The following is a 15,128-nucleotide window of genomic DNA, read 5'->3' on the forward strand; positions in this document are numbered from 1 at the left end:
AGCTGAGCTTTTCTTCTTTCAAAATATGTCTTCTCCACCTGGTGGTCTGTTGGGAGGAAAGGACACCCGAGGTGGGACTCCTCTTTGGGAACAGGAATGCGATAAGACGATGAGTCAGGGTCTATGGCGGCATTGCAATGTGATTGAAATGAGTAATCATTTTTTTCCTTCTGTATCGCATCACTCTCCACCTACCTACAGGGAGACCGTGCCATCATCTCTGTCTCACAGCGATAAGATATTGCAACACATGCCATAAAAAAAAAAAAATGTTCAGAAGACACCTTGCCTATTTCCCATGGTGGTGGTTTTCCGATTTCACTGACCATCACTGGCAAAAACGCATCAGAAACACAATCACAACAACAACAATAGCCTGGGTCCTGGAATGTATGGGATAGATGATGGCTCCAGATAACGAAGACTAAATGAAACGTCTACCGTTAAAATACATCATCTGCGGCCAGAGCCTTGCACACGGCCGACCCGGGGTCCATCCCCCGCATCCCACTTGGTCTTCCGAGCCCCCCGCCAGGCGTGGCCCCTGAGCGCAGAGCCACGGGTAAAACCCTGAGCACCACCGGGTGTGGCCCCGCAATAAATAAATAAATTAATAAATGGATCGTCTGGCGCCCCTGCAACAGCCAGAGACAGGGATGAGGTAACATCATGCCACCGTACGTACCCCCGCCGGCCTCGGCCGCAGTGGTGGGCGGAGCCTGGTGCGGGGCCCCGCCCCCCGCGCCCGCTTCCCCGAGGGCGCGGCCCACGCCGTCCGCAGGCGGCGCCGCGTGAGCCCCGCGCGGCCCCGCCTTCCCTGCAGCAGCGCAGAGGGACGGCTCTGCGCCTGCGCCCTGCGCGGCGCGGCACCTAGACCCGGGCCCGGCCGCCCCCGCCGCCCGCCCGGGGGCCCCGTGTGCGCCTGCGCGCTCGCGCTCCCGCCCTCTCGCGGCGCTCGGCTGAGTCAGTCAGTCTGTCGGAGTCTGTCCTCGGAGCCGGAGGTGTGAACGGACTTCGCAGCGCGCCGGCCGCCCGGTTCTCTTCTCTCCCCTCCCTCTCTCCCGCCCCGCATCTCTCTTCGCCCCCTTCTCCCGCCCCTGCTTGCGCAGCCATGGCGGACTCGTCGGCGGCCACCCAGTCCCCGTCCATCTCCTCGTCGTCCTCCGGGGCCGAGCCGTCCGCGCCCGGCGGCGGCGGGAGCCCGGGCGCCTGCCCCGCCCTGGGGCCGAAGAGCTGCGGCTCCTCCTGTGCGGGTGAGGCGCGCCGGGGAGGTTGCCCGCGGCCCGGGCAGGCGGTGGGGGGGATGGTGGTGGTGGTGGGAAGGTCGGGGGGAGGCGCGGACCCCCCTCCCCACGCCGCCTCCCGGCGGCCTCAGCCCGGGGGACGCCGCGTCTGGGCTCCGGGGGAGGGGAGCGCCCGGCCGCGCGGGCGGTGAGGAAATAACGGGGTGTGAGGGGGGGGAAAAAAAACAGGTTGGGGGCGGGGAGAGCGCCCGGCGAGTGGGCGTCAACGCCCGGGCGGGCAGGTGTGGGGGGAGGCCGGTTGCGGGGCGCCCCCGGGCCGGGGAGGGCGGGTGGCGGTGCAGGTGTGCAGGCAGGTGTCGACCGAAGGAGCCGTTTGCGGTCATCTGCCCCACCCCGCCCCCCGAGTTTGGGTGGGTGGGTGGGAGGGGGACCTTCGCCCGAGGGGGGCGGTTCAGGAGGCTTCATTGAATGAAACGCTGTTGCCCTTCGGCAGGGGTGGGGGGGGGGAATGTCTGTTCTCATCTGATTTGCATTGGGGGGGTTGCCTAGACTCTGAATCTCTACCTGCAAGGCAATAATGCCCTTTTTTCAGGGTTTATTTTTTAACCTTTTGTTTTGGGTTTGGGTCACCCCCTTTCCCCCCAGAGGCCAAGGGTTGGAAGGAGGCTTCAAAAAAAAAACAAGATTCGGTCGGGGAGGATTTCGCGGGGTGGGGGTGGGGGGGGCTGAGCCGGTGCTGGTCCAAGATGGATCCGCGGCTGCCTGCGCGCCGCAGCCGGCTCCCCGCGGGCCCGGTGGGTGGGGGCTGGGCCGTGCGCCCGCTCGCCTCGCCTCGCCTCGCCGGGGACGGTCGCGCAGCGGCGTGCCGCGCCTCCGGCCTCTCGCTCGCCGGCTTCATGCGGGGCTGTGGCCGATCGCGGCGGAACACAAAAAAGGCGGGGTGTTTACCGCAGAAAGCGGGGGGAGGGGGCGAGGACGCAGGCGGAGTGGGGTGGGGGGCGGGGGCTGGCGGCGTGAACCCCCTTGCCTTTGCGCCTCCTCTCTGAGCGGCTCCGAGGCCGCGCGCTCCTCTTCGCCTTCTATTGTATCGGCGGCTGCCGGCTGGTGGAAGCTGGCTGGCAGGCTCCCCTCTTGCAGAGATCTGCAGTGCAGATAGATGCATTGGGGGAGGGGGGGCGGGGGACGGGGCGGGGGGGGGCTGCAGACGACGCAGGCCGAGCAGGTGGTCGCGCTTAAAGGAACTCGGTCTTCGGCGGAAAAGGGAAAAAAAAAAAAACACTTCCCGTCTAAGAAAAGCTCCGCGATCAGGAGGGCCTAGATGATGTGTTTAGTTCGCTTTTTGAGGGCTCTCGCAGCGCTCCGCTGTCCCCTTTGTCAGGGTCTTGGGTCGTAGAGAGCATGACATTTCTCCGAGCTTCAGGTAGCTGGGCCCATGTTTTCCCAGGAGTGGGTTTCTGCGGGCGATCTTCGGTGGCCTGTTGGATTTTTCCGTGTGCCTGTGGTCATTTCAGTAGGGGCAGTTCGGAGGAAGCTTCGGCAAGGTCAAGATTAGCTCTCTAGATAAGGGAATGAGGCAGCAAATTTAGAACCTTGGTTCCCTTTAAACGACAGCATTTCTCCTCCAAATTTTTGTGTTCTGGGCAAAGCGCCAGAGGAACAGCAGCTTTCCTATAACTTAGCAACTCGGTGTTTTGTCTTAAATCATTTGTCATATCTTACCGCTCAGCTCGCCATATTTTTGTTTTTTTCTGGATTTTACATGTTTTAACTCACCTGGGAAAGATACTGCTCTATCTTAAATACTTACTATGCACTGCAGATGTGTATTCTCAATACTGAGCCCAGGACTTCTGCACCATAAAAATAAGATGAGGTTTTTATTATCACAAAGTTTAGGGCATTTCAAATGAATAATGACATTACCCTGATTGTTTTAAGTATCAACAGGTGTTGATGTCAACCTTCAGCTTTATGTTAGAGCATGTGTGCATTTTCATATGTAAGCTTGTGTGCGTTTGGCCGTCACGGGGATCAGATTCAGGGCCTCATAGATGAGTGTAACCCTCCACTGCCGATCCCCGTCTGTGGCTCAAGCTTCATGTTTGTTTGTTTTAAACAGATTTATTAGGGGAGTAAAGGGAAGTATGCTTCCCTTGCACCTTGCACACAGCCGACCTGGGTTTGATCCCCAGCTCCCCATATGATCCCCTGAGCCCTCCAGGATTGATACCTGAGCACAGAACCAGGAGTAAGCCCTCAGCATTGTCGGGTGTGGGGGCCCCCCACAAACAAACACTTTCCTACTCAAGGGAGAACACGGGCTTCTCCAGAGCAGAGAGAGCCAGTATAGATCCCAGTGTTAAGGTATGAAAGTCCACATCGCCCGGGAGACGCGGGCTGTGTGCCCAAGCAGAAGGGCACTGGCAACATGCACCTCACGCGTTGTGTTCTTTCACTGAGCAATCCTAGGTTCTAGAAACTTTCAAAAATGAGAGCAAGTGATTGTGTACTGCCTTGTAGAAAGCATTTTTTGGCTTGACTAACAGAGCCAACAGTGAGCTTTAGAAATGCTGGTTCCTACTAAAAAGGTACGAGTGAGGGAAGGTCCTCTGCAGCCCAATGCCTTGGGACTAGCACATCTGCAGTCACGTGGGTTCACACAGTAGCCCCCAGCGGCTTTCCAGATTTCTTTAAACTGAAGATTTCAAAGGCAGAAATGAGAGGTTGAAGTGAAAGAGACTTCAATTTTTAGAGTTCTTTCTAGAAAGAGTTGCCGTTTTTTTAGACATCTTGTTATAGATATCTATTGTCAGAACTAAAAAAGCGTTTTACTAATTTACTGTTTTTAGACTTTATGACTTGTATATTTGTATAACTTGCTGGAGACTTCTTTATTATTGCCATGAAAATGATGATGCCAAAGTAATGATGCTACGTTTCTCGTATCAGTTCATGGAATTTAGCTCAAAACAAAAACAGCTTGGACAGTATTTTTAAGTTTTTGCTTTAAATACCTTTTTTCTTGTTCATAAAATTTAGAGTCGTTTCGTGTATGTCCTGTGGCATCATTTGCTTTTTTTGTTCCAACGTGTCAGTCTAATGTATGTAATTTGTATTTTTAGTCATAATCCTTAGAAAAGAATCTGACCACTTGTTCAACACTGACATCATCTGTATGTTATCTTCATGTCAAATTACCAGTAATGGTATAAATAGTGATAAACACCAAGAATTGGACCCAGAGACGCCTGGATTTCATTCCTGGCTATCTCATTTTGCGGGGTAGGGGGACAGCACAGCTGGCAGTGCTTGTCCCAGTGGGCGTAGTGCTTGAGGAAAAGGGGTCATTCTGCTCTTTGCTACTGTGCAGACCTCAGGGTTTCAACACAGTTCGACCCCCGCTGTGCTCCAGTGTTTTGTACAGGGAGTCAAACCCAGGGCTTAACATGTGCAAGGCAAGAGCTCTACTGCTGGGCTATAGCCCCTGCTCTCTTAAGAATTTCATGGCCGCCTGCAAATCTTGATCTTGGACAGTGTGACCTAAAACAAATTTGCTTTGTAGCCTTAAATCCTAACTCCCATTGAATATTATCAAGTCTCCATATAGGTGATGACATACCATAAGCTATTTGCTTATCAGTACAAAGTACCAGTTGAATTTTGTTTTTGCTTTTTGGGTCACACCCAGCGATGTTCAGGGGTTACTCCTGGCTCTGCGCTCAAAAACTACTCCTGGCAGTGCTTGGGGGACCATATGGGATGCTGGGGATTGAACCCAGGTAGGCCTCGTGCAGGGCAAACTCCCTACCCGCTGTATTATCGCTCTGGCCCCCAATTGAGTTTTAAGTGACAAAATCAATCTCTTGTGTAAAGAACCTGTACCTTTTCCTTCTTTCTAAAACGGAGTCGTTTTCAGCATTTGACATTTCACATTACTCTCTTAACCAGAGCTGCCACTCTTTCACTCAGCTGGTCTATTTAGGAGGTTAGGAGAGGAAGGACATCAGGATGTTTTAGTAGTTCTCTTGGCAAGACATCAGTATGCTGAAATATTTCTGCAACATGCTGACCAGAGTAAGTGTATTTATGATACGCTTTAAAGTTCCTGTCAAGTGGAAGTGAAGTGCAGGTAGCAAGAATGGCCATATCAAACTACAAATGCTGTTTCTTGGTTTTTATTCCTCTGGAATAAAAGGGTTTTTTTGTTTTGTTTTTTGCTTTTTGGGTCACACCCAGTGATGCACAGAGACTACCCCTGGCTCTGCACTCAGGAATCACTCCTGGCAGTGCTCAGGGGACCAGATGGGATGCTGGGAATCGAACCTGGGTCGGCCGCGTGCAAGGCAGATGCTGTACCTGCTGTGCTATCACTCCAGCCCCCCAAAAAAGGGCTTTCTTAATACTGTTTTCTTTTATAATCAAGTCCACAAATGCTTTAATCGTTGTGATCGAACAAACTACATATCTTTGACAGGCATACATTAACCCTAAAACACCTGGGGAATTTAATTTTTTTATAAAGTTGCTAATAAGACAATCAGTGGGGCTTGTTTTGTTTGTTTTTAAGGGGCCACACCCAGTAGTGCTCAGGGATCACTCCTGGTGGGGGTCAGGGGTGCCAGGGTTCAAACCCCACTCAGCCACGTGCTATATACAAGCACCCTACCTGCTGTACTATCTCTCCAGCCCCCAAGACCATCAGTGTTTTATTTATTTATCTTTCTAAAGATGACTTGAAAACAAAATAAAATATTGCTTCTATTGTGCAGTGAGGAAATTACATGTAAGTCTTCACATAGGAGTCACCTGCTTAAACCAGTCATGCTTCACACACTTGTAAAATGAAGTTTGTTAGTGGAAAAACTGATGCATCATTGAAGGTAAAAGGAAGATTTAAGGTTTCCAGTTTTGTTTGAACCAAGAAGAGTTTTGCAGAAAGGCACTTGTCTTCAGACTAATCGTAATTTTACAATGTACTCTTTTTATATTTCTGAGCCTTGAGAGGGTCCAAATAAGTTGTCAGTGCATATTTGTTATATGTATTTAGCTTACAGTTTGTGTTAGACTTATTGTTAATGACAAATTTATAGTGCAGACCTTGGAAGTATATCAATATCACAGTACTATTTTTTTTTTATTATTATTATTTTTTTTTTTGCTTTTTGGGTCACACCCGGCAATGCACAGGGGTCATTCCTGGCTCATGCACTCAGGAATTACCCCTGGCGGTGCTCAGGGACCATATGGGATGCTGGGATTCGAACCTAGGTCAGCCTCGTGCAAGGCAACGCCCTACCCGCTGTGCTATCACTCCAGCCCCTCACAGTACTATTTTTAAAATAATTATCAAGTTGATACTAGGTTTTTATTTATTTATTTATTTTGCTTTTTGGGTCACACCCGGCGATGCACAGGGGTTACTCCTGGCTCTGCACTCAGGAATTACCCCTGGCCATGCTCAGGGGACCACATGGGACGCTGGGATCTGAACCTGGGTTGGCCGCCTGCAAGGCAAATGCCCCACTCCCTGTGCTCCAGCCCCGATATTAGGTTTTTATACTTAGATTACCTGAAAGTTTCTTGGAAAACCGAATGATTTTCTTTTTTTGCTTTTTGGGTCACACCCCAGCGATACACAGGGGTTACTCCTGGCTCTGTACTCAGGAATTTCTCCTGACAGTTCTCGGGGAACCATATGGGATGCTGGGAACCGAACGCATCGGCTGTGTGCAAAATAAATGCCCTACCTGCTGTGCTATCACTCCAGCCCCCATGATTTTCTTTTTATTCATACCAGTCAATCTCAATTATTGTGGGTCATTGGACATGTACTTTGAAAAAGAGCATATGCTAACTAGGTTGAGCTGTATTAAGTATTGCTTGTGATTGCATCATTAAACTGTTTCACTGCGCATCTGTGACTTATATAAGACTTGTTACTCTGTGTTGCTGTGATTTCAAAGAGAATCCCTTTAAATACCTGTAGAATTTACAATTCTATGAAGGCAGTAATTGTCAACAGGTAGACCACTCTTAATGCTGTTTTTGTTTTATAGTGTTTTGTTTTGGGACCATACCCAACTTTGCTTAGTGCTTTCTCCCTGCTCTGCTACTCAGAAATGATTCCTAGCTGATCTTGGGATTGAACCTGAGTGCAAAGGCCAGTGCCCTACCCATAGTACTATCTCTCCACCCCATCACTAGTACTTCATTTCATTTACCTTTCCAGGACCAGGTTTCAGACCAAGTCTTCCACATGGAAGGCATGTGCTCTTCCATTGAGTCACATCCAGATTCTGTGATAGTCTTCCAAATTTTAAAGAAATGTTCTTACTCATTTCCTTTAATCTGTTTCCCCCCTTCCCTGTGATTGCTTCATCATAACCTAACCTGGAGGTTCCGTGTGTGCTTTTTGATTGTTCCTTTTTGAGAACTTGCCCTGAGGATATAGAGCCCTTTTTGTTCTGTTACTTAAGCTGCTTTTCCACAGGCGGTAGAAATATTTGGTTTTTATATTTATTTGTAATTGCTTAATAAATTGTGCACATTAATTTAGTAAATGATTGAACATCCTTTAAACTTTTTTGTTAGGTGCTGTGGGAGATGAAGTGGTAAATAAAACGTAGACATCCCTAGGGGCTGAAGAGAGAACAGCGGGTAAGGTGGTTGTTTTGCTCGAGGCCAGCTGCTTGCCAATCTTGGCTCAATCCCTAGCACCACATAAGGTTCTCCAAGCTCCTCCAGAAGTAATCTCTGAGCACAGAGCAGGAGGAAGCCCTATGCACAGCTAGATGTGGCCCAAAAACTCCTTCTCCCAGAATAAACTATATTTTTATAATTTGTTAATGGTGAAAAATTGAAAGAATAGTTTTTCACCATTAAGAAGGATATATCCGGACTTTGCGCCAGGCTGTTTCCACTGGGGCACCCCACAGCGGGGGGATGGTGGTGAGAACCCTCCCCGCCCCAAGGGACCCAGTCCCCGGCAGCGAACCTCCACTACCCAACCTCCCCCACGCTCCAGGCTGCTTTCTGAACCGCGCAGCACTTCCTACCCATTTTCCATAATTACCACACCATATTTGATGGAGTTCAGACAGTAGGCAACAAATCATAGGGAGTAATGTACATATATACATACACACACACACACATACCTCTCAGAGAGCCCGCAAGCTACCCGTGGCGTATTTGATATACCAAAAACAGTAACGATAGGTCTCATTCCCCTGACCCTGAAAGAGCCTCCAGTCATTGGGAAAGACGAGTAAGGAGAGGCTGCTAAAATCTCAGGGCTGGGAGGAATAGAGACGTTACTGGTGCCCGCTTGAGTAAATTGACGGACAACGGGATGACAGTGATCCAGTGATATAATTTGTTGGGGTAGAGCAATAGTACAGCAGGTTTTTTGTATGCGTGCTGCTTACCTAGGCTCGATCCCTGGCACCCTTTATGGTCCTCTAAGCCCTGCCAAGAGTGATCCCTGAGCACTGCCAGGTGTGGCCCAAAAAAAAACAAAAGAATAACTTATCTATGAAGTAGTTGGATAGCAATGTGAATCTCCTTTTACAAAGGAGCAATTTGTTTGGTCACAGAGATAAATGCATGATAAGCCCAAAGGTTTTTGACTGAAATTGTAGGTAGAGAAAAAAAAACTAAAGGATGAAATTAGTTCTTCAAATATACCCATTAATGTTCTTTAAAATTTGTTTTTGTTTCAGTGTGTTTTTCAGTTTTTTGTGTGTGGGGTACCAGGGATCAAATCCAGGTACTTACACAAGCTTGGCAAGTGCTGTACTGTGAACTATTTTCCTGGCCCCCTTTTACAAGTTTGGAACTGCTAAAAGTGGTTCAGTTGTTCTCTTGAATTTGCTTATCAGTTTAAGAACCTTAATTTCTTGTTTCAGTGGTTCCTATGCCAGGTGCCTTTTTGCTTCAGTGTTTTACAGAAATGTATGCCATTCACCAGTTATTTTCCACACCGTTAAAGCCAACCCTCATTTAAATGTCCTATTATGTTTGGTAAAATTTATCACTCTCCTCAAAATAATTTTTTTTGTTTTTGGGGTTGTACCTAGTAGTGCTGGGGACTATTACTTGATATAGTGCTTGTTTTGGGGGGGTTTTTTTGGGCGGTGGCATACCCAGTAATCTAAGGGGTTACTCCTGGTGGTACTTGGGGATCATATGGGGTTCCAGAGACTGAACCTGGGTTTGCTGCACGCAAGGCAAACGCTCTATTTGCTGTACAAAGGCCCCAGCAGCCTTTTTAAAATTTAACTAACTTTAATTGTAGGCACTGCCGTTTACAGTGCTGTGAATGGTAGGATTTCTTGCATCAATCATTGTTGCACCACACCCTCTATCATAGTGTCCTTTTCCCTCCACAGTTATCCCAGTGTTCCCCTATCCTATTCTTTGTACCCCCTAAGTTTCTCAGCTTCTCTTGCCTTTGGGCATTTATTTCCATATTGTGTTGCTTTGTATCTTGCATGTAGGAGAGATCATTCTGTATCTGTCCCTCTTTTGAATGACTTCACTCAGCAAGATATGCTGCAAATCCATCCATGTAGCGGTACATCGCATAATTTTATCTTCTTGTTGTTGTCATGGGGGGGGCACACTTAGCAGTGCTCAGGGATTACTCCTGGCAGTGCTTGGGGAACCATATGGGATGCCGGGGACGGAACCCAAGTCTGCCATGTGCAACAAACTCCCTACCCACTGTACTATCTCTCTGACCCCTGCTTGTTTTAAAAATTGAGATTTAATACACATAGGTCAGTATATGTGGGGGGGAGTATTTTTTCTTCTAAGTTTAGATCACACCCAGTGGTGCTCAGACTTCACTCCTGGCAGCTTGGGGGGACCGTACGGCGTTGCAGGGACTGAACCTAGGTTGGGCTTGTGAAAGGCAAGTACCTTGCCCACCATACTATCTCTCTGGTCCAAAAACCACTGTATTAAATAAAAAAGATTTAGGGGCCAGGAATATGGCCTTAAGTGCCTTGCATTTCCAGGGAAGGTCTGGTATTTAATTCTCAACCTCACCCCTACAATAAATTTAAGGGCTAGAGGGATAGCTCAAGTGACTTGAATGCATGCTTTGTGTGCAGGAGGCCCAAGTTCAATCCCCTGTGTCACTGCTGGGTGTGGCCCCCAAACCTAAAATAAAGAAATACATAAATTTAAATCTAAACAAACACTTCAGTATGCAAACAAAATTGTGTAACTAGCACTACTAATTCTAGAATGTTTTCCTCACCCCACCCTTTGCGAAGAAACTCCATACTCGTTAGTAGTCATATTCAGTCCTCTATCCCCATGGCAGTCACTGATTTTTCACTTTATCATTTTTTGTTTTGGAGCCACTCCTAGAAGTGCTCAGCACTTAATCTTTGCTTTGTGCTCAGGGGTCGCTCCTGGTGGAGCTTGGGGGGGCCATAAGTGGTTGGTGCCGTGCCAGGGATCACCCTGGTCAGCTGCAGTGCGTAGCAAGTGCCTGAGCCACTAGACTACCTGTCAGACTCCCTGTGGTGCTGTGAATGGAACCCGAGTCTCCTGGGAATACTTGACCTCTGGGCCACATCCCTAGCCTTCTAATCTTGGAGTTTCTTTTTTGCTTTTTGTTGTGGGGGAGGGTGTTTGTTTGGGAACCACACCAGGTAGTATTCCGGGCTTGCCTGGCTCTGCTCAGGAATCACTCCTGGTGGGATCCAGGGACCATATGGGATGTCAGGGATCAAGCCCAGGTTGGTGACATGCAAGGCAAATAAATGCCCTACCCACAGTATTCTCACTCTAGCCCCTCTTTTTCTTTTTTTCCTTTGAGAGTGTTCTTTTGGGCCGCACCTGGAAATGCTCAGGGCTTACTCCTGGTTCTGCAGTCAGGAATTATACCTGATGGGCTTGAGGACCATTTCTCATGCTGGAGATACAGCCTGGGTCATCTGCATGCAAAGCAGACGCCCTGCCCGCCGTGCTCTCTCACCCCAGCCCCTATTCTTAGAGTACTTGCCTTTTTTTTTTTTTTCCCCCTTACCAAGTTGTGAAATTTAGTGTTTCCTGATTCCTTTTTCGGAATTTTTCTGTTGTTGGTTTCATTTATGACATTCATGTTGTGTTTTAAATACCATCTGTAAATTTATGACTCCCAAATCTTTTATCTTTGCCTTTATATTTAATAAGCATATCAAATTTACTGTGTCTAAACTTAAACATTGCGTCTTTTATCTTCTTTTGGGTGGGAGGACCGCACCACATTCAGGAGTGCTCAGGGGTTATTTCCAGCTGTTCTCAGTGGACTCTGCTGGGGATCAAACCTAGGGCTTCCCTACATAGAGCATAAGCTCCAGTCCTTTGAGCTCTTCCCGGCTCTGCAGTTGCCTTTTATCTCATCTCTGAACTTCGTCTCTTTCCTCTCAGTCTGTTTTTCACAAGCCTGGGAAAAGTAATAATCATGTCACTTACGGACAGATTTTCCTGTAGCTTTTAGTAGCATTTGGAGTAAACGCTAAGAAACTGAGAGCTGACAGTACTTGAGGGCCGCAGACCTGACTCACCCGCTCACCCGCTGTAGCGACACTGACTCTATGCTGTATTTAACAGCAGAATACCCTCCTACCCCAGGATTCATTTTACTCCACTAGGATGCCCTTTCCCCATAGATCCTTGCAGCTCTTCCCACTCTCCCCCCTCTGGGTCTTTTCCTGGAGTCCTCATCTGAATTTCACAGAAAGAGAACACCTCAGACTTCTGCTTTTTTTTTTCTCTTACCAGTTGTGAAACTTATCTTAATCTGTTTGATGTCAAATACTGGCCACACTAAGATACACATTCCTGGGGCTGAAGAGATAGTACAGTGGGTGGGACACTTACCTCGCATGTGGCTGACTCAGATTTGATCCCTGGCCTCACTTATAGTTCCCTGAGGATCCTGGATATGCCCCCCCAAATCAAAATAAAGTGTACATTCCTGAAGAATGCAAATTTTTGCATCCTGCACTCTGCGTCGTTCCCCCCCACCCCCAATCCCTAATGCCTGGACTGGGCACAATGCATTTTCATATATTTTTGATCTTTCTTTGAAGCTATGGGATGGCAAAAATGCTTTGTGGGGACTGGAGCGATAGTACAGCGGGGAGGCATTTGCCTTGCAAGCGGCCGACCTGGGTTCAATCCCCAGCATCCCATGTGGCCCCCCAAGCACGGCCAGGAGTAATTCCTTAGCACACAGCCAGGAGTAAACCTTGAGCATTGCTGGGTGGGACCCAAAAAGCAAAAAATAAAAAATAAAAAAGCTCGGTGGTTCTTGGAAACTATGGCTCTTATGCAGACTTTCTTTTGAGCAGTAATTAAGAGATCATATGGGTCTGGGGATTGAACCCAGGCCTCCCACAATGCAAAGCATGTACTCCAGGCAATTGAGCTATCATTCTGCCTCCTCGATGCATATTTGGGTTTGTGTCTCACCTGTCAGTGTTCAGGGGACCACTACGGTGCTGGGGATTGAATTGGGGTTAGCCCCTTGCAAGGTAAGCAAGCACCTTAACCTCTGTACTAGTCTGGCACGTAGCTGGCCCTGATTGTATTTCTGGCACCACATATGGACCCACAAGCACCACCAAGAGTGATCCTGAGCACAAAGAGAGGAGTAAGCCAAGCACCACTTTGGCCCCATCCCCATCTCCATAAAAGCAATTGGATTTTTAAAACATTTGAAAATTGTTGTTTGTTTTTGGGCCACACCTGGTGATGCTCAGGGATTATTCCTGGCTCTGTACTCAGGAATTAACTCCTGGTGGTGCACAGAGTGACCTTATGGGATGCTGGGGATCCCTTCTTGCTTGCTGTACTCTCTCTCTCTCCAGTCCTGTATTGGGAAATTTTGAAAGCTAAATATAAATTTTTTAAAAATTTAAGCCCTATAGTGATGAATATGTGCAGTAAGATGCTGGCAAAGTATTTCCATGTAAGTTCTTAAAACTATCTAATACTAACTGTTTAAGATTTATTTCTTTTTACTATATTTTTACTTCTGGATTCAAGGTATTTTCCTCTAATGATTTTAATCCAGGAAAATCTCTTTTTAAAAACCATTAATGCCGGGGTCGGAGCGATAGCACAGCAGGTAGGGCGTTTGCCTTGCATGCGGCCGACCTGGGTTCAATCCCCAGCATCCCATATGGTCCCCCAAGCACTGCCAGGAGTAATTCCTGAGTGCAAAGCCAAGAGTAACCCCCTGAGCATCGCTGGATATGACCCAAAAAGCAAAAAAAAAAAAAAAAACCATTAATGCCACATTTTTATGTGTTGAAAACTCACAATAAGGACTCAATGCTCTGAAATGTTTGAATTCTAACAATTATGCAAATAAGTTTAATTTCCATCTTATTCCCAACAAGAGTTGAAATTTTAACTTTGCACAACTTGAACACTATTTGGAAATTAAGCTTTCCTAAAATTTGTGGGTTTTATTTTGGTTTGGGGCAACACCTGGTGCTACACAGAACTTAACTCCTGGCTCTGTACTTAGAGATTACTCCTAGTGGTAGCACTGTTGCACTGTCATCCCGTTCATCGATTTGCTCAAGCGGGCACCAATAACGTCTCCATTGTGAGACTTGTTGCTGTTTTTGGCATATCAAATACGCCACAGGTAGCTTGCCAGGCTCTGCTTTGCGGGTGGGATACTCTTGGTAGCTTGCCGTGCTCTCAGGGATGGAGGAATCGAACCCCGATTGGACCCATGCAAGGCAAATGCCCTACCCGCTGTGTTGTCGCTCCGGTCCACACCTAGTGGTACTCAGGGATTATATGAGGTGCCAGAGATTGAATTGGGATCAGATAATTGTAGGGCAAGTTCCTCTGTACTCTGTACTATCTTCTCTGACCACAAATATATGATTTTAGAAGTTGAATTCTTTTTAAAAAAGAATTTATTTCCTATTTGCAGAATTGATTTTGTTTCTGTTGGATTTTGCAATTTTTCTTTTGCACTAAGGGTTTTGCTTATTTTCCTCAGGTTATATTTTCATTTACTCTATAATGTTTAAAGATTTTCTGTTGGATCTGGAAACACATCCCCCCTCCCCCCACCCCCATCAAAAAAAAAGAAGAAGATACCATGCAATCTTGGGACCAGGGGTTAATGTACTTGCCTAAAAATGATTTCGACATAGGTTTCAGTCTTTGCTTTAGAGACTGGAATAACAATCCTTGAGCACTACCAGGTGTGGCTCAAAATATAAACAAACAAAAAATGTGATAGTTATTCTTAATGAGATCTTGGAATAGTAGTAGGGGATTGGGGGAAAACAAATGAAGTATGGGTATAGTTAATTACTGATATTGGCTCATCAGTTGTGTTAAAGTACCATGTTATTGTGACATGTTAAGTATCAGAATGAAGTACTGAATATGAAGAAACACTGTACTTACTTTGTGTCTCTCCTGTAATGTTAAAGATAACTAAAACACAGAGTGTTTGCATTTTTAATTATTTTTTAATCTTGATGGGATTGGGACCACACCTAACAGTGCTCAGAGCTTCTGGCTTTGTACTCAGGGATTACTCCCAACAGCGCTCAAGGTATTGTATGCAGTGCTGGCGATTGAATTGGGCTTGTGGTCATGTGCAAGGTAAACATCTTTACCCCGATACTATCTCTCTGGCTCAGCTTTGTGGGGTTTAGTTTGATTTAGTTTGGGTTTGGGGGGCCACACCAGTGATGCTTGGGGTTTACTCCTGGAAGTGCTCCAGGGACTATGCAGTGGATTGAACCAGGGTCGTTTGTATCCCGCTATCTCTTTAGCCCCAAAATAGCTCTTTGGTAATCCCTTTTGTTGCTCTTTAACTCGTAGTGGTGGCACCTGTATGCAGTT

The 15,128-nt window shown here is 47.3% G+C and overlaps 1 protein-coding gene across 4 annotated transcripts in view; it reads left to right on the forward strand.

Annotated features, from left to right (window-relative positions):
* The first annotated feature begins 861 nt into the window (after positions 1 to 861).
* The window catches only part of RTN3 (reticulon 3), a 54,122-nt gene continuing 39,855 nt past the window's right edge, over positions 862 to 15,128 (forward strand). For 2 of the 4 annotated variants that reach the window (XM_055142428.1, XM_055142429.1), the window contains exon 1: positions 862 to 1,253. In XM_055142428.1, coding sequence (XP_054998403.1) covers positions 1,112 to 1,253 — 142 coding nt within the window. In that variant the 5' untranslated portion in view covers positions 862 to 1,111. The remainder of the gene's footprint in view (positions 1,254 to 15,128) is intronic. The other 2 variants (XM_055142430.1, XM_055142431.1) reach the window with 2 other exon arrangements.

This window comes from Sorex araneus, chromosome 6 (genome assembly GCF_027595985.1).
Source record: "Sorex araneus isolate mSorAra2 chromosome 6, mSorAra2.pri, whole genome shotgun sequence".
Lineage (NCBI taxonomy): Eukaryota > Metazoa > Chordata > Mammalia > Eulipotyphla > Soricidae > Sorex > Sorex araneus.